The 20,658-nt window shown below is 38.5% G+C and overlaps 4 protein-coding genes, 1 long non-coding RNA gene and 1 pseudogene across 9 annotated transcripts; 2 read left to right on the top strand and 4 right to left on the bottom strand.

The window, feature by feature from the left end:
• Window positions 1-564: 564 nt before the first annotated feature.
• LOC147931136 (uncharacterized) lies at window positions 565-3,275 on the bottom strand. Its single transcript, XM_087477192.1, has 3 exons — window positions 3,270-3,275; window positions 1,578-2,951; window positions 565-1,080 (listed from the first exon to the last, which is right to left on the bottom strand). Exons 1-3 carry the CDS (start codon window positions 3,273-3,275, stop codon window positions 565-567), a joined length of 1,896 nt encoding a protein of 631 aa, XP_087333318.1.
• A 65-nt stretch (window positions 3,276-3,340) lies between these two features.
• On the bottom strand, window positions 3,341-4,396 carry LOC147931135 (uncharacterized). Its single transcript, XM_087477191.1, has one exon. It carries the CDS (start codon window positions 4,394-4,396, stop codon window positions 3,341-3,343), a length of 1,056 nt encoding a protein of 351 aa, XP_087333317.1.
• A 3,167-nt stretch (window positions 4,397-7,563) lies between these two features.
• Window positions 7,564-9,279, bottom strand: LOC104732639 (U-box domain-containing protein 21 pseudogene; annotated as a pseudogene). The gene has a single exon (XR_015575499.1). The product of XR_015575499.1 is annotated as a U-box domain-containing protein 21 pseudogene (transcript).
• Window positions 9,280-11,068: 1,789 nt separating this feature from the next.
• LOC104732638 (uncharacterized) lies at window positions 11,069-13,286 on the top strand. 4 transcript variants are annotated; one of them, XM_010452201.3, is made up of 6 exons: window positions 11,094-11,284; window positions 11,489-11,557; window positions 11,671-11,797; window positions 11,875-12,109; window positions 12,582-12,631; window positions 12,934-13,286. In XM_010452201.3, exons 3-6 carry the CDS (start codon window positions 11,750-11,752, stop codon window positions 13,102-13,104), a joined length of 504 nt encoding a protein of 167 aa, XP_010450503.1. In that variant the 5' UTR covers window positions 11,094-11,284; window positions 11,489-11,557; window positions 11,671-11,749; the 3' UTR covers window positions 13,105-13,286. The 4 variants fall into 4 exon arrangements, with proteins under 4 accessions (XP_010450502.1, XP_010450503.1, XP_010450504.1 ...); XM_010452202.3 differs by having other exon boundaries at window positions 11,206-11,334; XM_010452200.3 differs by lacking the exon at window positions 11,489-11,557 and having other exon boundaries at window positions 11,069-11,284.
• Window positions 13,287-13,611: 325 nt separating this feature from the next.
• Window positions 13,612-14,927, top strand: LOC104732637 (uncharacterized). The gene is made up of 2 exons (XR_758938.3): window positions 13,612-14,451; window positions 14,582-14,927. It is a non-coding gene; the product is annotated as an uncharacterized LOC104732637 (long non-coding RNA).
• Window positions 14,928-16,808: 1,881 nt separating this feature from the next.
• LOC104732635 (microtubule-destabilizing protein 60) lies at window positions 16,809-19,716 on the bottom strand. The gene is made up of 7 exons (XM_010452199.2): window positions 19,501-19,716; window positions 19,257-19,316; window positions 18,365-18,430; window positions 17,987-18,085; window positions 17,843-17,902; window positions 17,267-17,361; window positions 16,809-17,125 (listed from the first exon to the last, which is right to left on the bottom strand). Exons 1-7 carry the CDS (start codon window positions 19,540-19,542, stop codon window positions 17,005-17,007), a joined length of 543 nt encoding a protein of 180 aa, XP_010450501.1. The 5' UTR covers window positions 19,543-19,716; the 3' UTR covers window positions 16,809-17,004.
• Window positions 19,717-20,658: the final 942 nt, after the last annotated feature.

The raw sequence follows: 20,658 nt of genomic DNA, 5'->3' as shown, positions 1-20,658 counted from the left end.
ATATTTTGCGGTGCAGGACGTCTCCTGGCTTATCCTGGATATGTTATTCCCCGTAACGGCGAGAGTAGACAAGACAGACTTGTCGTACTAGTTAGGTGCGTTCAGTTGTGAGCGGTTTACCCTGTGGATGCTACAGGAATCACAAGAGTGTGCGACTCGGGGTCTTCAGCTTATTCACTCTGCGCCCTGCTAGCTTTGCGAATCTAGGCTCGGCTAATAAGTCCTTACCAAAGTAAGGACGTGGATTATTTCACCACGGCACTCATGCGGAGCGCTTGCGAGTATGGACTTGGCTTTTATCTTTACCTAAGTATGGATTACTTCACCATTACATTCATGCGGAACGTAGAACTGTGCACCTGGCCAGGGCGTCAGCGTGGAAACGAAAGATTTGCTCGATAATTTTATTTTTTTATTGAAGTTATAGTTGCACCTCGTGAAAGGCTGCCTACGTACCCTGGAGAGGGATCAAACAATTCGTAGTTCGTGTTACATAAGAATGCTCGGTGACAAGCTGGTTTTTTTTTTTTTTTTTTTTTGGCAGACGTGCTCATTCTTGTTGGACTAGTGGTAGTAGCGCTTAAGGTTGGCGGAGTTCCAGGACCGCGGGACTAGCGTGCCGTTCATTTCGACAATCTTCGAGACTAAGTAGGGACCTTCCCAATGTGCACCAAGCTTTCCAGCGTTCATCTCGGCAGTGTTTTCGTAGACTTTGCGGAGGACGAGATCTCCCTCGGCAAAGTAACGAGACTTGACTTTTTTGTTGTGGATGCGCAATAGTGCCTGGTCGCGTTCTTCTTTGAGGAAAAGTAGTCTGTCGCACAGCATCTTGGTGTTCAACTCCGGATCGTGGACTAGAATAGAGCGTCGAAGCGTCAGGATCCCGACTTCTGCCGGTGCGAGAGCCTCCATGCCGTATGCGAGCGAGAATGGTGTTTGTCCTGTGGATGTCCGCGGTGAAATTTGGTGAGACCATAGAACGCCGTCGAGCTCATCTGCCCAGAGTCCCTTCTTTTCGTCGAGGCGTTTTTTGATTCCAGCGAGAATTTTCTTGTTGGTTGCCTCTGATTTTCCGTTGCCCTGCGGATATCATGGAGTCGACTTGCTAAGGCGTATTCGCCAGCCAGCGCAGAATCCTTCAAACTGGAGTGAGATGAATTGGGGCCCGTTGTCGCATACAATTTTGTGTGGGAGTCCATGCCTGCATATGATGTTTTTCCAGACAAAATTCTGAACTTTGTTGGCTTCGAGAGAGGCGTATGACTCTGCTTCAGCCCACTTAGTGAAATAGTCCGTCATGATTAGGAGGTACTTCTTTTGGCGAGATCGTGTTAGCGGACCGACAATATCCATCTCCCATCGCATGAATGGATAGAGTGGTGACATTGTGCGCAGGAGTTCGGTCGGGAATGGATAAAAGGTGCATAACAATGATATTTTTCGCACTTGCTTGCGAATGCAGTACAATCGGCAACCATGGTTGGCCAGAAATTGCCATTATGGCAAATTCGAAGTGCCAATGCTCGCCCCCCCCCCCCCCCCCCCCCCGAGTGGTTATCTCCAGCGCCTTCGTGGACCTCTCGCATGATGTCGTTGATGTCCTTTGTATTAACGTAAATGAGAAGAGCGCCATTTGCCTCCCAACGAAACAAGCTACCATCCAACATCGTGTATTGTGCGCTCTTGACGCGAAGACGTCTTGCTTCCCACTTATCTTTTGAAAAAATTCCGTCCGCGATGAACGCTATAATCTCAGTTTGGCAATCGTCTCGCGAGGAAGCATCGGCTGCTGGTATGGTCGTAGCTGGAGCGGCTGGAGTGCTTGAATTCGCAGCTGTTGGGGCTGGAATGGGCGTGGTGGAGGTGTTTACGCTTGTATCCATTGAGGCTGATCTCGTTACAGCTAAGGCGATTGTTAAGACGTTCGGGTCTGTCACGGAGTTTGTTGCGGGTGCGGCTTCAAGGAACGTAGCTGGAGCGGGAGTTAACAGGTTGACGTCAATACTTGGTTGATCAATGCTCTCAACAGGAATTACTCTTTGGAGATCGGGATCAGATGTGGAAGCTAGTGTCGCAAGCGCATCAGCCGGAGCATTGTCGCTTCGTGGAATTTTGACGAGCTCAAAGAACTCGAACTTTTGGGACAAGTCACGAACTACTTTGAGGTAGGCATCCATGCGCGCGTGTCGTGTTGCATAATCTCCGCTGAATTGATGCGTCACAAGCTGTGAATCGCAATAAGCTTGGATCTTTTTAACGCCGATTCCGTGTGCGAGACGTAGTCTAGCGATTAGTGCTTCATACTCTGCGTCGTTGTTAGAAGCAGAGAAAACAAGGCGGAATGACTGCTCCAATATTTCGCCAGTCCGTGAGGTTAGGCGTACGCCAGCTCCCGAGCCCATCTTCGATGAAGCGCCATTAACGTAAAGTGACCATATCTCGGGTGGAGGTGAGTCAGCTTCGAGTTCAGGAGAGAGTTCAACGAGAAAATCTGCGAGAACTTGTGACTTAGTGCAGGTGCGGTTTTTATACTCAATGTCGTACTCGCTCAATTCGACTGCCCACTTCGCTAGGCGACCTGATTGACTTGGGCTATGAAGGATTGTGCATAGCGGCTGATTTGTCAGGACTTCAATAGTGTGCGATTGGAAGTACGGGCAGAGCTTGCAAGCTGAAATAACGACCGCGTATGCGAGCTTCTCAAGAGTCGGGTACCGAAGTTCTGCTCCATCAAGAGTTTTGCTCACGTAGAAGATTGGATGTTGCTCGCCACGATCTTCTCTGACGAGCACGCCACTTACAGCTGAACATGATATGGCGATGTAGAGATACAAAGTTTCTCCTTGCTCCGGTTTGGCCAGGACTGGCGGGGATGACAAGTAATCCTTCAACTGCGTGAATGCTAACTCGCATTTCTCATCCCATTCAAAACGTTTGTTTCCGTGAAGAAGCTGGTAAAATGGCAAACAATTGTATGTCGAGCGAGAGATGAAACGGTTAAGTGCAGCAATGCGTCTAGTTAAACGCTGAACCTCGCGTGTGTTCCTTGGAGAAGGAAGGTTAATGATTGTTGAGATCTATTTTGGATTCGCTTCTATGCCGCGCTTTGTAACGAGGTATCCCAAGAATACTCCGGAAGTAACCCCAAACGTTCATTTCGTTGGATTCAGTTTCATGCTCTACTTGTTGAGTATCTCAAAACATTGCTTCAGGTGTGCGACATGATCTGCGGCCTGAGCTGATTTGACGAGCATATCATCAATATATACTTCCATTGTTCTTCCGAGTTGATTCGCGAACATGCGGTTCACTAGTCGCTGATATGTTGCTCCAGCGTTTTTCAATCCAAACGGCATGACTCTGTAACAGAAAGTGCCTTGTTTGGTGATAAATGCAATCTTCTCACGGTCGTCTTTGGCATCATTATCTGATTGTAACCCGAGAACGCATCCATGAAAGACAACAATTCATTTCCAGCAGTGGCTTTGACGAGCTGATCAATGCGTGGAAGAGGAAAACTGTCTTTCGGACAAGCTTTGTTGAGGTCTGTGAAGTCGATGCAGACTCTCCATGTACCATTCTTCTTTTTAACGACGACAGGGTTGCTCAACCAATCAGGATGATGTACTTCAGTAATTGATCCCGCATCAAGTAGCTTCCGTACTTCATCATTGACCGCTGTTGTTCGCTCTGCTCTGAGCTTTCGACGCTTTTGCTTAACAGGTTTGTAAGTTGGATCGACGTTGAGTTCGTGGCTTGTAATGCTTGGATCGATCCCGGTCATATGATCTCTCGTCAATGCAAATATGGTTGCGTTTTTGCGCAAAACCTGGACGAGCTCGTCTCTTAGAGCCATTGGTAGCTCGGTACCTATTCCGACGCAGCGCTTGGGATCGGACAGATTGATGTTAACTTGGATTACAGACTCCTTTGAAGGAGGTGTGCGTGGGTCTCGCGGTGGAGTTGATTCAGCAATTACGAAAGCCCTTACATTCTGCATCTTTTTCTCAATGATGAAACAAGTTCGTGCCATCAGAGGGTCCCTGCGCAGCGTATAGATTCCGTATGCGTTCGGGAACTTGACACATTGATGGTATGTAGAAGCAACAGCGCGCATCTTGTGGAGCCATGGTGTTCCCAGAATGCCATTGTAGACGATGGGTTTGTCCACAATTGCCAAGTTGAAGCACTGCATCATACCGCCGACGTAGATTGGAAGCGTTATAGTTCCGACAGTCATGATGGTGTCTCCATCGAATCCCGTCAGAGGCTGCGTTTCATGGACCGTGTTGTGCAGATCAATCTCCATCTGGATCAGTACATCCTTGAATATCATGTTGACCGAGCTCCCGGTGTTAATAAGAATTTTCGTTACCGAACTTTCCCCGATCACCATTTCTACGACAAGTGGATCGTTGTTTGGACTTGCGTACGCGCGTCTTCTTCAGTAAACGTAATTGGAGCGGAGGATGTCTTGAACATATTGCTGTGAGAAGGCATGTTACGCTTGGTTTCTGCTTCGCGACAGTAGGCTTGGATAGATCGAACAGAATCGCGGCATGTTGACAAGCCATCCATGATCATGTTGATCTTTCGGCGAGGAGCTAGTGGTTCATCGTGCTCTTCTGCGTCATGATTCCGTTTGGGGGGAGGAGGTAAGCGAGCGATTTCCCGTTCTCGATCATTTTGTGCCCATGCTCGGTCATCCGGTGCTGCAGCTTCCTCTTCGCGCTGTCTATCGTGCTACTGTTTGTCTCTCAGGCAATACTTGTTGTCTTTGTGTGTGACAACTTTTCTCCGCTCTCGTTCTACATCGACGTCTCCTTTCTTGTACTTATTCAGAAGCAGCATTTGAAGTGTTTTGCATTCTTCGGTTGAATGTCCGTTGAATCTGTGGAACTCGCAATACGGGCGTTTGCCTTTGAAGCCTGGGTTATCGGATTCGCGGTGCCACTTGTTCCAAGACTTATTCTGCTGTTCTTTTCCGTCGATAGCGAACATCGTCACTTTCCTTCCTTTCTCGCCACGGGCATAGTCCCTGTTGTAGTGCTGGCGTGGTTCGTGGTACTCATCTACGGCTTTGCCTTTTGAGCTTGGGACCTTATCAGATGCTTTTTCGATCGTACTTGATTGATCGGGGTTCTTTTTACCTCTGTCTTCCTCGACTAGGATGTATCGATTGGCTCGTGCAAGTACTTCGCCTAAGCTTGTGACAGGTAGGATTGTTAGGTCGTCCTTGAATTTGGTACCCCTGGTGAGCGCGTTTTTCAACACACCGATTGCGGATTTGTCGCTTATAGAGAGTCGGGACACGACATCCTTAAACCTATCCATGAAAGCCCGTAATGACTCGTCACGCTTCTGATACATTCTCCACAGGTCGGTATTTGACGCAGATGTGCGCATGAAGTACTGGTGATGCTGAAGGAATGCGCTTGTTAATGCTTCGTAGCCATCGATTGAGTTGGCCTCAAGTCTTGAGAACCAGTTGAGTGCTTTGCCGGAAAGACTCTCGACGAACAACTGACAGCTTCCCGCGTCTGCTTCCTCAGGTGAGAAATACGATCGATTGATATGGATCGTCATTGACTTCAAAAAGACGGTAGGGTCTCCCTTTCCATCGTATGCAATTGGTCTGTTCTTGCTATTGTCTGGATTGTGCCTGACTCTAACTCCTGAGACCCTTGCAGTGAATGGTGAACGTCTTGCTTCTGCTAACACGATTTCTAGTTCTGGTGCTGCACTTGTTGCTCGGTGCATCTGAGTCGTAAGCGTCTGCAGCTGAGCCTGCATCTGCTGAAGTTCTTGCCGTAGTGCGCGATTTTCAGCATTCTCGGAATGGTTTGGTGCAGCACGTTGATCCTCCAGCGTCCTGTCAGTTTGGAAATGCACTCTCGGCTGTTCGCCATTAGGCCCAACGACGATCGATGAGAGACAGGACCTTCCATTAGCGTTATGCTCAACTCGTGGTATGTTAGTGGCGTTGTGATCAGTTCGCGGAGCGTGGTGGTCAGCTCAAGGAGCGTTGAGGTCAGCTCGCGGAGCGTGGTGGTCAGCTCGCGGAGCGTTGAGGTCAGCTCGCGGAGCATGGTAGTCAACTCGCAGAGTGTGTGGTGCCAATGCGTCTTCCTGTTGTCGCCTATGATGCCTTGCATGGTCATTTCGCCCTTGTGATTCTATCTGCGCCGCTTGACCGCTCATCTTATCTAAGGTTCTTCGTACAGCTTCGTCAAGTGCAGCTTGACTGATTTTCATGTGTTTGGATGATCGACGGGGATAAATATCATGCGTAGTGCCCGTAGCTTCGCGGTTTTTTGGAGCGTCTTCAGCAGCTACACGGTCAGGAAGGATTGCACCATTGGTTAAGCCATTTGTCGGAGCGACGCGCGTAGCGCCTACAGCTTGGCGGTCGGTTGGATTGACTCCAGTGGTTTCACGAGCAGGGGACGTAGCGCCTACGGCTACGCCATTGGTGGGAGCGACACGCGTAGCGCCTATGGCTGCGCGGTGAGTGAGTGTTGCGTCCTCGCCCGTAACTGCTTCGGTCCTGTTGGCGCCTTGAAGTTGGTTCGTCCTTGCACGGGTGCGTCCCCATATGGTGCGCCTAGGAGACACGTCGCGGGCTGCGGAGGAGTTGACGCCTTTGTTGCTTGAGTGATTGGTTTGAGACATGCTTCTGGTTCTCCGAAAACGCCTTGTCTTGAAACTCTTTTCGTCAAAAAGAAAGGATTCCGTTCGGCCCCACGGTGGGCGCCAAATTGTTGATGTATGAAATCGACAATGTAAACAATACGAATATTTTGGTGGGAATAAATCGGATCTGGTCCTTTTATTTAACGTAGAAGTCAAGAAGGGTTTACACAAAATGACAATTAAAGAGCTAGCACAATTAATCCGAAAATAATAGCTCTTCTCTCTCTAATTGCCCAAAAAAAAGTGGATCTGCTGACGTTACAATGACATAAGGTATTTATAGTGGGACCTTGACCTAGGGTTTCTTCTGCCTCTTCGTAAAATGACGATTTTACCCCTGCGGTCTGATGGACCTGATCCAAGACTTTTGGCCCAAAATCTCTTGAGAATCTTCTGTTTGGGCTTTAGAAATGTTGGGGGCAAAGCCCATATCCAACATAGAGGACTTCATTTTGCTTTGTGCCTCCTTCCTGTGTTTTCATTGTCGAAGATTCTTCGTTCATCGAATCAGAGGGCGGATTCTCTTGTCTGGTCTTCTAGATCTTTAATTTTTAAAATTTCTTTTGTAAACTCCTTTCTTCGGATTTAGACGACCAATCGTGCAGTTCTATTTTAATTATTGTTAGATTGTCTAAAAAAGAAGGATGAATAAAATTTTTACTATTAAGAGTGAACTCAAGTATTGTTCATCCTGTTTATTTATTCTCTCACAGATATTTTTTTTTTCGAATCACTCTATGCTAGATGACCAAGTTTGAGCTCCTTTTTACCAATTTATTTAACATAGTTTCAATAATAATTCAACAGCTCATTTTCCTTATTCAACTGTTGAATCTTTTTATTTAATAGTCTTACGGGGCCGGAGGTTAGTGATTAAAATATTGGTATGATTGGTCGAGTCCATTTCTTAGTGAGGCATCACTCAAAAAATACATTATCGTCAAGGTATCCTAAATAAAACATCAAAATGATATCTTGGGATACTTGAATCCACTAAAGAATCAACAAAGTGTATCATCACTCATCAATTTTATCTACTGATGAATTCATCTATATCCTAATTAAAAACATCAAAATGGTTTCTTGAGATACTTAAACTCCACTAAAGAATCAACACAGTCACTCAGTAATTTCATCTGCGAGTTCATCATCTTCAACAACTCTGTTGCTTTTTCTTTAGTCTCTTCTCCATACCCAACTTGTAACACCAACAACACCTTTTGAAACGCACCTAAACGCACTGCTTCTTCAACAACAAAAGCATTTCCCATTTTACACAGCCTCAAAATCACCGAAACTGAGCTCCTTGTCGCTAATTCAGAAACCTTCGCAATCTTCTCCACCAAAAGTGGCATCACCAACTCGTTTTTTCTCACCTCTTCTCTCCCTTCCTCGGTTTCGCAAATCGCATCAAGAACCACTAACGCATTTTCACAAACATTAGTCTCAGCATCAACTATCATTTGCACCGTCATATTCACCAGACCGATTTCGAGAAACTCAGACGCGATTTCAGGCTTTTGCAACACCAGTTGATAAATCGCTATCAACGAAGATTTCGTCGACCTAGTCGAAACCGAATCGCGAATCAACTTCATTAACGCTTCCGCAACTCTGTTCTCGACTGCAAACGCATAAACCCACGTTTTGTCTAGCGAAAGAATCTCTTTCATAAAAACAGCAGCGTTTTCACGTACGGTATCATCTGTACTCCTCAGCAAACCAGCGACGCAACGAAACGATGTTGCGGATGCGAGTTTCGTAATACCCTCAGACCCAGTCGGAATCATCCATGTCAGCAAATATAAAATCTCTTTTAACATAAACGTTAATTCTTCATTTCCCGAGAACTTACCAAAACATTCGCAAAGAACTAATCCGGCGCCATTGTCGTTAATACACTTACGATTTTTCTCACTCTCGTCCCCTAATTTCTTAATCTTCCCAATAAACTCCCCACACTTCTCGTAATCCCCACGCCGCGTCGCAGACGATAATTTTCTACAAATCTCATGGACATCGCGTGGCATTAAAGGAACACGTGGCGTAGGGATACGTTGAATCGACGACGATCCTGCCTCTACGCACCAACTTTGAATCATCTTACGAATCGTGTGGTTCGGGGTTTGATCGAACGTTGTTAAGACCGTGTTCGTGACCGGACATGTTTTGTTGCCCGAACCAATCCATGTCTCGATGCTTTCTCTGTCGTAGGTTATCCCTGTTGAGATTATTACGGGATCTTTCATTAGATCGATTGAGATTGGGCATTGAAACTCCGGTGGTATTGTTATATCCGTCTCCGACTCCGACCAGCTCATTACCGGAGTTATCTTCTTCTCGTTAGCTACACGTAGTCTCTTTCTCCATGAAAATCCCATTTTCTTTTTTTGACGTCAATTTGTATATTGACTTGGGTTTTTATGATTTTGGGTTGGGATGAGACTTATATTTATATGTAACGGTTTTATTCTTATTTTTTGGTCAAACTAGGGGAAAAGGGAGAATGATGAAGATGGTTTAGGTCTAGTTTGCAAGTTGTGTCTGGTCTTTGGAAGTGGAAACTTTTGACCATTGAATTTTCAAGGAAGAAGAACCATCAGTTGATTTTGTAGTTAAATATTACATTGTGGACTTAATCTCAAAATTTTGTTGTGAATTTTTCAAATGATAATGTGTCATTCTCATCGAATATGTATTACCCGAGAATAGGATTTTACAAGTTCACCGTGTAAAATGTTGTGTTAGTAAATTATGAGATTGAAAGTGCAAAGAGAATTGTTGCTAACCAAATGAATCGAACCAAACTAAAGACAACAAGTGTTTTGTAGTTTTAGGATCTTTTTATTTAGGTAGAGTATTAACAATTAAAGATCATAATTTAGGCAGACGAACAAGCAATTAAGTAATGAAAGCATGTGTAAAAAGTTTTAAGAAACTAAGCAGAAAGGGTCAAAGAAAACATTAAATGTACTAGAATAAGATCTGTACTAGAGTACATATTGAATTTTTTTTTGTTTATTTTATAATTTTTATTCAAAACATCATATATGTGATATATTTTATTTGTTAAATTTTTTTTTGGATGAAACACTATGTCATGAAATCATATGCTGAATATGACTTATGAAAATAACATATATGTTCTAAGATCTATTATATTAGATCTAGATTTTCACTCAATAACAACCCGTGCTCTAACACGGGTCCTAATCTAGCCGTATATTAGATTTAGTATACCGTATTTTAGGATTAAATATGTAACGTATGTTTGTCAAAATCATCTTGACCGAGAAAGCCTACCAAACAACATTATTCCAAATTTTAATTTAATCCGAGAAATCATATTTCTTGAAATTTTAACATGTACTCTAGCAATCATATTTCTTGTAATTCTTTCATATTATAGTTACATATTATTGACTTGTGCTATAACAAATCAATTTTGAGTGTTTATAATTTGTAACTTTTGATCTATCATATATTTATGATATTCTTAAAAATATCAAATTAAACTAATTTAAAATATTTCAAATTAAATTATTGAAATTTTTTATTATAGTATATAAAATTATACAATTCAACAAAAGAAATATATGAAATTGAATTTAAACATTCAAATTTTGACCCGTTACCTAGTCAAAATTTTAGTTGAATAGATATTTTTTAAAAGAATAATATTACTAAAACTTGAATATTTTATAGATTAAACAACTTTTGTTTTGTATGAATATGGTGTTTTTCGGTGAATGGAGATGTCAATGATTTATACTAAATGTTTGGAAGGGTGTTAGATAAGATCTTATTTTGTTTGCTTAATCAGAAATCACGCTTAAGCATGATTAATTTCCGAGATTTTTTTTTTAATTGCCTAACAGTATATGGTTGTTTTTTTTTTGACCTCAAAATCTCCATATCTTATTAAGCCAGTTCAACTAGGATAGCTTGATGAGCTAACCAATCCGGAACCTGCGGACTTACATGGGAAAAGAAAAAACCTTGTGTTCGAACCGCTTTCGCAATGCAATCGACACGCACATTGTTTGTTCTAGGTATATGGTTGTTAAAGATTTTATTTCTTTAAGTTGTATTATTCTTTGGTATATTCGTTTAAGTGTATCTTGGTATAATTAAGGAATCCAACCATATAACCTATTTTGTAAACTAATAAATCAAATAATAAGTATAACTTTCTAACTTACAACTATCATATACTCTAACAAAAAGAAATACTCTACCAAAAAGAAGTTGTGTACTTCCAAAATATCAAGCAGGAGGTCATAGATGTAACCAAATCTTGACCAAATTTGAATTATTGTAGTTTGAATTATTGTAGTTTTTTTATTTATTGGGCCAACTTGTTTAATTTAAATTCGATTGTGTGGACTATGATTCACCATACCGGTTTAGATCGGTTAAGGATCTAAGTTGACTCCAGGTATTAGATTTTTTTTTTTTTTTTTTTTTTTCTCTCTCGAGAACCTCACCAGAACCAGACATCGTCGACGCTTTGACTTCTCGCTCGCAATCTCTTCTACAAGTGAACCTCTCATAATTTAGGGTTTCGAGATTGTTCTCTCGCAAGCACCTGGTAAAATGTTCCGAACCATCCCTTCGTAATTCTTCCTATTTTCGTCCGGGGTAATAGATTTAGAGCTTCATCTACAGAACAATCTTATAATTTTGTTTCGTTGAGTAGATTATTATGATTTAGTTAGAACAGAACACAGGCTTAGTGAAGATTGTCAAATAGACGAGTGTGTCTGATCAAATAATTTGTTTAATGTTTTATCAGTGAAGTGCTTTGAGAAGTAATCTTAATCTCATGTTTGGCTTTTTGAAGCTCCAAGCATCTTGATTTTGGGTTAGATGTGTCTTTGTTTTTTGGATAATTATTACATTTGGATCAATGGGCCATTACATCTCTTTTGGTTAATCATCTGATTTGGTATATGCTTTACTTGCTTCTTCTGGCAGTACCTATTTGGTTAGCAACAATTCTGGCTGATCAAGTCTCTTAAGTCATCAAAGCCATAAAGAAACTAGTATAGGACGAATGGCGGACAATACCTCATCAGAAGCTTCTCCTTCTCAGCCACCGCTCGTAAGTTTCCTTAACTCCTTACTGTTTGTTATAAATTTCAATGGCTAATAACATTGTTGATTTGTGGGAAATCCTAGTTTCTGGAGGTTTTTTGTGAAGTTTCTGGTAAGGAATACAGATTCACGAACGGGACAAAGGCGAAATTTGCTGTCTCTGTGATCAATAGGAAACTTGGTTCGTTAAAACCTCGAGTAGTTTTCATCGAAGCAGCAAGGGAAGGTGAAGAGCCCATCAGTTTTGGAGATGATGCTTCTCTTGTCAGTTACGGAGATGGTTGGAAGTTGAAGACAGTGGTTGATTCTGATTTTCCTGGTAATTTAGTTCTTGTCAGTTCTCAGCATTTGGATTCGAGAACTTGTCTGATTTTTGAGTAAAAAAATTGGTTTCAATGTTCTAGTTTTGGTTAACTAAAAATAGTAAAATCATATGTGCTTAAATACTTCTCATGCTGTTATATTCGAAGCGGTGCCATATGAGAGCTCTAGTTTACTGATGGAGTTATAAGAATCTTATTGATTTCTAGATGGTAGACTTAGTGAAAATATGCACTTGATTGAATGTTATGCCAGAAACTCACAGATTCTTAGAATTATTACAAGAAGCACTTTGCTTTTGGTTTTTGGATGAAATATAACAGTGGTGATTCAGATGCTAATGTTAGTAAAATTTTGCTGTGTGTACACTTTGTGATGCATCAAAACCAATGGAAATGGTAACGATAAGATAGAATCATTCAGACTGTAATCCGGTATTCTTCACCTTTTTTTCTTTTCTTTTGATGCAGGAACTGAGAGATACAATCTACCACAGCACTTTCCTTCTGTAATATCAATGGTAATTAACTTGACTTTGTTAGTAACTTCATAGCAAGATTGTTTTACGAATTTCTTAACACTTTATACCATCGCCATTGCCCTTAGCTTCTAACTTCTACTGAATATACTATCCAATTTCAAAGCTTAAGTAGAATGAAGGGAGCTAGAACCATAACTAACAATAAGCTTCTCAGCTCGTTTTCTTGCTTGAGATCCTGTGTTGGTTTCATATCCCTTTGACTGTGTTATGTGATTTCCCCTGCAGCCCCCCGTTTCAAATCAGATTGTGGTAATATAGCGTTTTGCGGTTTGCTTTTGCAGGGTTCCAAAGATCCAAAGTATTCAAAACCAGAAATTGGAGAACAAAGTCTCAAGTACATTGGAAGAATATTTTTTGCATTTGTTTTAATGTTTATTCTTGGTGGTCTCTTCACAGTGGCTCTTGAGAACCTTCCTAGACTAATATTGCTCTTTAAAAGCTCGCCCATGTAAAGAATTGACACTGCCCAAACACAAAAGACATGGGGATGTAACTCCTAAATCTGTTTTTATTTTTTTCTATCTATACTACTAGTTTATATTTTTGTTTTCACAAAGGGATAATTTTATTAAAACCCAAGAAGAAGCATTTGTACTACTAGTTTATATATAAACGTATTTTGATGTTACAAATATATTATTGATGTCGTCAAAGCATTTGTTTGTTTATTGATTTGTTCTAATTGGTTAGACTACCTTATATTGATGTTTTGAAAGAAAGGTAGTTTCATACTCCCTTTCTTTCAAAATATAGGATGTTTAGTTAAAACACGCATATTTAAGAGATAGTTGGAAACATCCTATATCTATATTATGAAACAAAATTACTTCTCTATACATTCTATATTGTGAAACAGAGGGAGTATGATATAAGCTTTAGACCGGCTCTTAATGTTTCTTGAACAATTTGTTATTTGCATGCCCCAATTAATGTGAAATACTATGACGGCCAATGGTTTTAATCTTCTTGAACTATCATTCAGTTTTTCTTATGTGTTGTTTAGTTGTTACGTTTTTGAAGATCTACTTTCAAAATCTTTTACATGATATTTTGGCTTTTTGTGAATTCAATCTCTATATACTATCGTTCACTTACGATTTAGTTTGTCGAATTAAAACTTGAGCTAAGCAAAAGAGTCTGCGAATTGTATCGTTTTCATTGTAACTGATCACAAAAACGATACTAAATGTGATACCAAAAAGGCAAAAACAATCAGATCCAAATGGCTTTTCTTTTTTTTTCCTTTTTTTTATAGTTTTCCGCCGTTTAATTACAACAACACAAGTAATTCTAGAATTCTAGATAAAAGTGATCGAGAAGGTTCTCTCTCTTCTCTTTAAAATATTTCAGAGAGGAAGAACGTCGTTGATTTCCGTCGCCATCCGGATCCCTTTCTGGCTATCAGATCCCGATTATTCGGGTTTCTCTTGTGTCTCGTCCGATATTGATTGGCTTACATAGCAACACTGATCGGTTTTGTTGTCGGCGCTTCTTTGCCGAGTTGGTAACAGTGCTTTCTTGCCGTGTTGGTAACGGCGCTTCCTTGCCATGTTGGTAACGGCGTTTCCTTGCCGTGTTTGCTGTCGGCACTTCCTGACCGTGTTTACTGTCGGCGCTTCTTTGTCGTGTTTGTTGTCGGCGCTTCTTTGTCGTGTTTGTTGTCGGCGCTTCCTTGCCGGTGTTGTCTGATAGTTAGCCGTCCGGAGTGACTCGGGCTTTCGTCGGGTATTCTCACGCCGGTTTTGTTTCTTAAGATATGTGGTTTACAATCAATCACCATATATGATTATGACAAAAAGGTAATGAAAAGAAGACGTATTTCCAGCATATTTGGATTGCTTGTAGGCGTTTTCTATATGTATATGGAGCTTCATTCGAGGAAGCTTTTGTGGATTAATCAAATTTCTTTTCTTTTTCTGATTTTGTCAGATCTCATTGTTTGATGATTTGGAAAATTAAATGGGTTGAAATCCCTGTATTTGGATCCATTCTCTCTGTTTAAGCAGTCTCTAGCGAGAAACAACCAAAAATTGATGCTTCACACATTTTCTGGCATCAATAGTGTTCACCGGTATCAGAGTTTTCAACGGCAAAGGATGATGGGAAGTTTTATCGTTTCTCTTGCAACATGGTTACACCACGTGTTATTGTTATTGACACGTTAGAAGCACAAAAGTTATCTTTCTTTTTCCTTTGATGTAATCCTTTGGGCATTGATTTTGGGCTTATAAACTTGTTTGGATCAATCAATAAAGATAACATTTGAGAAAAAAAATATTACAACAACACAAGTTCACAGTTCACACACATATCTATGACATGACCATCCACCAAATTTGACCCACATAAATATATCGGGTCTGAATGGTGACTGCAGTCAAAGCGGAGCGGACACAGCGGACACAGCGAACAAAACAGCAGTAAAGCGGTCAGAGTGGACAAAACGGTCGGAGCGGACCCAAAAAGCGGTTTTATGAACCAAATAGTAAAAGATGGACAAATTAGACTACTTTTATTATATTCTTCAAATATGATTATAATTTTGTTAAGAATTTAAATTTTCTTAATACAACATAATAAGAAGATGAAAATATAAAAAAACTACAAACCCAAATATAAAATCAAATACCCTGGTTTTCCCATAACATAATTGCGATAGTTTCTCGAATGTTCGCCATGTGTTGTCTATCTGCATTCTCTGCTTTATCAAGCTCATAAGATGCATTGTATTGATCCTTAGTTTGAGTTTCTGTAAAATCTTCCACAAAATCTGCATTTGTAAAATTTGAAACTCTAATAAAATTATGAAGACCCATTGTTGCAATAATTACTCTCTTTTAGATATCCATATCATATCTCGGAAAATCGGTTAAAATTCTCTATTTCTTCTTCCATACCCCAAAAGTGCGTTCAATGATAGATCCAAGAGATGCATGAGACCTATTAAACAATTCTTCCTTATTTTTCGGAGGCGGACCAGTATAGAACTGTGACATGTGATATCTCACAACTCTATTTCGTGTTGACCTATAAGAAGCTAAAAATCCTTGCTTATTAGGATACCCTGAGTCAACTACATAATACTTGTCTATAGGTGGTAATGGAAATTCAGATATGTCATATGTTTAAACTTTAATTTTAAAATTTATTAATCTGTATTAGTTATATTTATTATAGTTATTTATGAACCATTAATCAATTATTTGACAATATTTTAAAATTCTAAACTGAATAATAATAAAAAAAGAATCTAAACTTATAAACTATTGATACATAAATATTCACAATAGGCTAGTATAAAGCATCTATCTATCATAAAATAAGCTAACAAGCTTTAAGTTTTTTGAAAAAAATTATTAAACAATATTTTTTTTATAGAAATTTACCCTTATTTTTGTAGAAGGTTGAGATCCAGTATTTGTATTTCTTCTCCTAGAAGACATCACTATAATGAAGCAAAAAAAAAAAGCCAGCTAATCAATAAGTGAATATATAAGATAAACTTACATGATTTGAATAGATAATTCTTTACCTTGATGAATGCTAGAACTTTGTTTTTTTATGGTAAAAAGCTGAACAAACAATAAAAATGTTGTGAAAATTTTTTGTGTGTATTTCAGTCTCTAGCAAAAGATGGGAGTGGATGGTGTAGTTTGGTTTCTCCCGATTATAAAGACCAAATATGAGAAAAAAATAAATTCAAAAGAAAAAAAAATTTGATTGGTTGTCAAAAAGCAAACCACTTTTCTGTGGACTGGACCACTCCTCTTGTGTGCATGGACTGCTCCCAACTGCGTTCTTTCTCTTTTTCTATCCGCTTTTTCAAAATTTTAATATTTTTTTTAGTCCATTTTACTGCGTTCAATAGCTGAATGGTAAATAAACTGTGGACCAAACCACAAACGGACAAAACCGCGGAGTCAGTGGTAACCATTCACTACCATCATATTTCGACAGTCCACACCCACATAATTATTGTACAAATACAAAAATCTAAACAGATAATTGGGAACTCTTCATGCCGATTCTATATATTTCGCTTATTGTGGTTTGTAGTAATGATGTCGGCGTGTCGTTTTGCGAATTCAACAAACCCACTAGAATATTTGATGTACTGCGAATGAGACTGACTGACTTGTATATATTTGTCTACATATTATCGAGATTTGCTTGTTTATTTAATCTACGAAAATAACAATTACAAAAGATTACATCTGAAAAGAAAAAGAAGAAGGCAAAAGAAGAAAGACAAAAACTGCCGACAACCAAATAAAAAAGTAAACTGGAAATGAAAGATTTCTCAAATGAAAATAAGAAAAAGCCTCTATATGATGAGCTAGTGACTCGACGATTTAAGCATGAGCATGATTTATATGGTAGAGATAGTGTTGGTTGTTGAAAACACAAGTCCAACAGGTGCTGTTTACGTTTCCAAAGCTTGGTTCCTTTGGCATCGTCAATGGTCTGCTCGATCTACACCCAAATATTTATTTCATAGAAAAAATATTGAAGTTTTATTATAGGGGTATATATTAGTTACAAAACAACATTATTATACGAAACAAAAATAAAATTTCCAATGTAGTGAGTATATATAATGATGATCAAACTGACCTCTGTGGGAGAAAAGGTCGGTCGAAGAAAGGCATCAATTGGGCTTTTGGAACCATTTCTTTCCTCAACATACGAATCTCTTCCTCTTCTATCATCTGTTACATATGTCATGATTTAGGAATGCGGCTTAAAATTTGAGAATTCTTCCTAAAATGAAGTAAACCGAGTTCCAACTAATCTCACTTTTTTAGTTGAAAATAGTTTGGTCTATATTTTTACCTACTGTCTTGATGTGATTTTTATTCAGGGGCTACTATCAAACCAAACTAAACCGGTTTGAGAAAAGTTCGTCGCAGCAATTTGGGTAGCTTCATTTCAAATGGTTTTTACATGGAATGTTCAATTTTCGACTAGCCAGATTTATAAATGTTATATAATTTGGTTAGCTTCATTTCATATAAATCTGGCTTCAATTGTCGACTAGCCAGGTCCTGGTTATGTAAATGATTAGAAGTAGATACTGCCTAAGAGAGACCAAAACTAATAAGAGTACGGTTTCTGTCGGTTTAAATTGGCTAATAAGGTTGTTCTTTTAGCCTAATAGGAGGCATCTTTGTTTGTGTGTGTGTGTGTTACCTTTTGCAACCTCTCTTCTTGTTTTTTCTGCAGTTTCATGATATAATAATTGGTTGCAACCTGCAAAGATGATGAATAAGCTCCATGGAGGTTTAAAAAAGTAATAATGAGAAAGAAAGAAAGATTGAGGAAGTTTGTGTAAACCGAATAGTTGAACATTGCACGTTTCACTGCTCTCTCGCCAGAATGAAGTTTGAACTCGAGAGGCTTTTTGTTCTCTTTGGCTGGTGCCTTTGCAACATTCTGATTAATGAAAATATAACAAAGTCAATCGTAGAAGTAGATTTGTGAACGCTGACCGAATCTTACAACCGGTGAATTCAAATACGATCTTATTTGAAAGAAATGTTACTATAAATATATAAACCTTCGTAAACTGAGCAGTACATATACAAAAAAAAAAAGATAAAGAGTTGTATTTTGTATATTAAATTAGTGAAAAATGTTGTGAACTGTTGTGATAACGTTTTATTAAAAAGAATTTCATAATTGATAATATAATTAAGCTCCATTTTTGGGTACCTTCGCCGCGGCTGCCTTGCCCTTGGCTTTGTCATTCACTCTGTCTTTGAGTGGTTCCACTTTGGTCTACAAGTAGAATTTTTCAGTGAATAATTAGGGTACTTAAATCATTGTACGAGTGTTTACATTTATCACTGTAGACACTATCGTATCTATGTACATTCTACGAAAACTAAACTTTTTCTTACTCATCATTTTACAAAATTCGACAGAGAGGTTCACGAGTACGTAAGACATAAAGTATACTTAGAGTAGAACTCAACGTAACGTGCACTATTATTTAGATAATTTAATCTAGAAAATGGAGACAGAAGCCTTTCCGTATTAAATATTTACTTGAAATGATCACACCACAACAGCAAAAAGAGAAAAAGAAAACATACTTACAGTTGTGGCATTGCTAAAACTCTAGAAATTATTTGGACGTCAAATTGTAACTAAACAATGCTATAATTGGTAGAAAGAGATCATATTACATAACTTGGATATAGAATTTGAGTTTCTTTTTCTGGAACTGTAAAGAGTTGTGATTTTCTTACATGTGCATGTTGTTAAAACAAATAAGATCAACTTCATTTTTGGGGGTGGTACGTAAGTTTTTTGCCAAACAGATTTACTTGCATAAACTTAATTATTTCTATCAAATGATTTTTGAGGCCAAACATATTTATATAGGGTATTTTGAGGAATTCCTCTTTAGATAATTTAAACCGTAGATTAATCTGTAATAGTTTTAGTTTTTTTTTCTTTCAAATTAGTCATGAACCCAAACATAGACTATATATAGTAAAAATGAGAACATTTGATGAAAATGTGGTCATTAGATTAATGGTCAATGCCTACAAAGTAAGTATATAGATATAAAAAAGGGAAAAGAAAATTGTATCCTCACCATTCCTTTACCATTGGAACCCAGGGAGAGTACAGAAGAAGTTGGACATGTTTTCCCAAACTTTTGAAAACACACACAAAAAAAAAACACTGTCAATATGGAATTCTCTTTGCCTTAGATAATATTATTACAAACATGCCTATTTTGAAATACACGTGTGAAAATAACGTGCAAAAAAGTAACAGCTAATTAAGTAACCAATTATTGAAGTTGATAAAGAAAAAGTAACCAATTATTGAATAACCTTGGGTGAGGATTTTGTGTATGATGATTTTCCAGTACACATGTTTAGTGGTAATAAGTAAAATATAAAATTAAGCGTGGTTGTTAAAACAATGTATATAATAACGAATTAGCTCAACCAAAAGACAAACTCCTTTACGAACTCTCTTTCTTCACAACTTATTATGTATGAACTCTAAATTAAAAAGAAGTGAAATAAAAATATTACTTGATGAGTGAAAGGGAGAAGGGATGAAGTGAATTTATAGAGAGTGAAGGACGAAGCAAACACACATTCAAGTTTGGACATTAGTAGCTTTCTTAAGTGGCGTCTGTTGCTGCATCAGCAACAATATTTAATTAGGGTTTTCTTCATATATCTTTATTTGTTAATATAAATGAGTAATGTAAAAAAAAAAGAAGAATGGTGTATTGTAGATTCGTTAAGTAATGTGAAGTCAACATAAGTAGCTATGTGTGTTATATTTTAGATGCATGTAAACCTTACATCTTACTGCGTTAAACTCTTCATAAAGAAGTCAAAATTAATATTTTTTCAAAAACATTTTTATAGGGATGATGCCAATTTTTATAAGTTAATTTTTCAATTTTTTTTAAATAAATTTTTTGTTTAGTTATATGATATGTAATACCAAGATTCTTAAAACAACACGATGGTAGCTTCTTATTCTTTTCGAAATTGTTGTTAAAGCATAGGTGTGTAAATGAAGAAAGCAATATAAAATCCTTTGATGTTTGGTTGTAGTGTGTTTATGTACGTTTGGAACTTATGCCATGAATACGGAACTTGAACTTCTTCTCATTAACCACTATGCTTCCATATAGATCCAGAAACTTACATCCATTAACTAGTAGTAATTAATTGTAACTAATGACCGCCAAATCACATAAATACTATAATATATATATTTTTGAGCTTTTTTTATAAGTGATGAAAGATCTTACGAAATTGTAAGTGTGATTAATTAGAAATTCACAAGTACAACTATATATGTTTGTAACTATTAATAGCTATGATATATCATATCGTAGTAGCCTGAGTATTTGATGCATATTTGAAGGAATATGATATTCGTAGTAGCCTGAGTATTTGATGCATATTTGAAGGAATATGATATTCTTAATATATATTTGTCACATATTTTTTTTGTGTAATTCG

The sequence above is a fragment of the Camelina sativa genome, chromosome 12, assembly GCF_030686135.1.
Source record: "Camelina sativa cultivar CO46 ecotype springtype chromosome 12, ASM3068613v1".
NCBI classification, from domain to species: domain Eukaryota; kingdom Viridiplantae; phylum Streptophyta; class Magnoliopsida; order Brassicales; family Brassicaceae; genus Camelina; species Camelina sativa.
This window is presented reverse-complemented; position numbering and strand designations above follow the sequence as displayed.

What these genes read in the sequence shown, in the direction of transcription:
- LOC147931136 (XM_087477192.1), bottom strand. An exon ending in TCAACGACATCATGCGAGAG is followed by an intron (nt 1,081 to 1,577) that starts GTCCACGAAGGC and finishes TGATATCCGCAG; the next exon opens with GGCAACGGAAAATCAGAGGC.
- LOC147931135 (XM_087477191.1), bottom strand. Translation starts at nt 4,396, where the DNA reads ATGGTGATCGGGGAAAGTTCGGTAACGAAAATTCTTATTAACACCGGG.
- LOC104732638 (XM_010452200.3), top strand. Translation starts at nt 11,750, where the DNA reads ATGGCGGACAATACCTCATCAGAAGCTTCTCCTTCTCAGCCACCGCTC. An exon ending in GGTTGATTCTGATTTTCCTG is followed by an intron (nt 12,110 to 12,581) that starts GTAATTTAGTTC and finishes CTTTTGATGCAG; the next exon opens with GAACTGAGAGATACAATCTA. An exon ending in TTCCTTCTGTAATATCAATG is followed by an intron (nt 12,632 to 12,933) that starts GTAATTAACTTG and finishes TTGCTTTTGCAG; the next exon opens with GGTTCCAAAGATCCAAAGTA.
- LOC104732635 (XM_010452199.2), bottom strand. Translation starts at nt 19,542, where the DNA reads ATGTGTACTGGAAAATCATCATACACAAAATCCTCACCCAAG. An exon ending in ACACAAAATCCTCACCCAAG is followed by an intron (nt 19,317 to 19,500) that starts GTTATTCAATAA and finishes TGTTTTCAAAAG; the next exon opens with TTTGGGAAAACATGTCCAAC. An exon ending in GCAAGGCAGCCGCGGCGAAG is followed by an intron (nt 18,086 to 18,364) that starts GTACCCAAAAAT and finishes TTCATTAATCAG; the next exon opens with AATGTTGCAAAGGCACCAGC.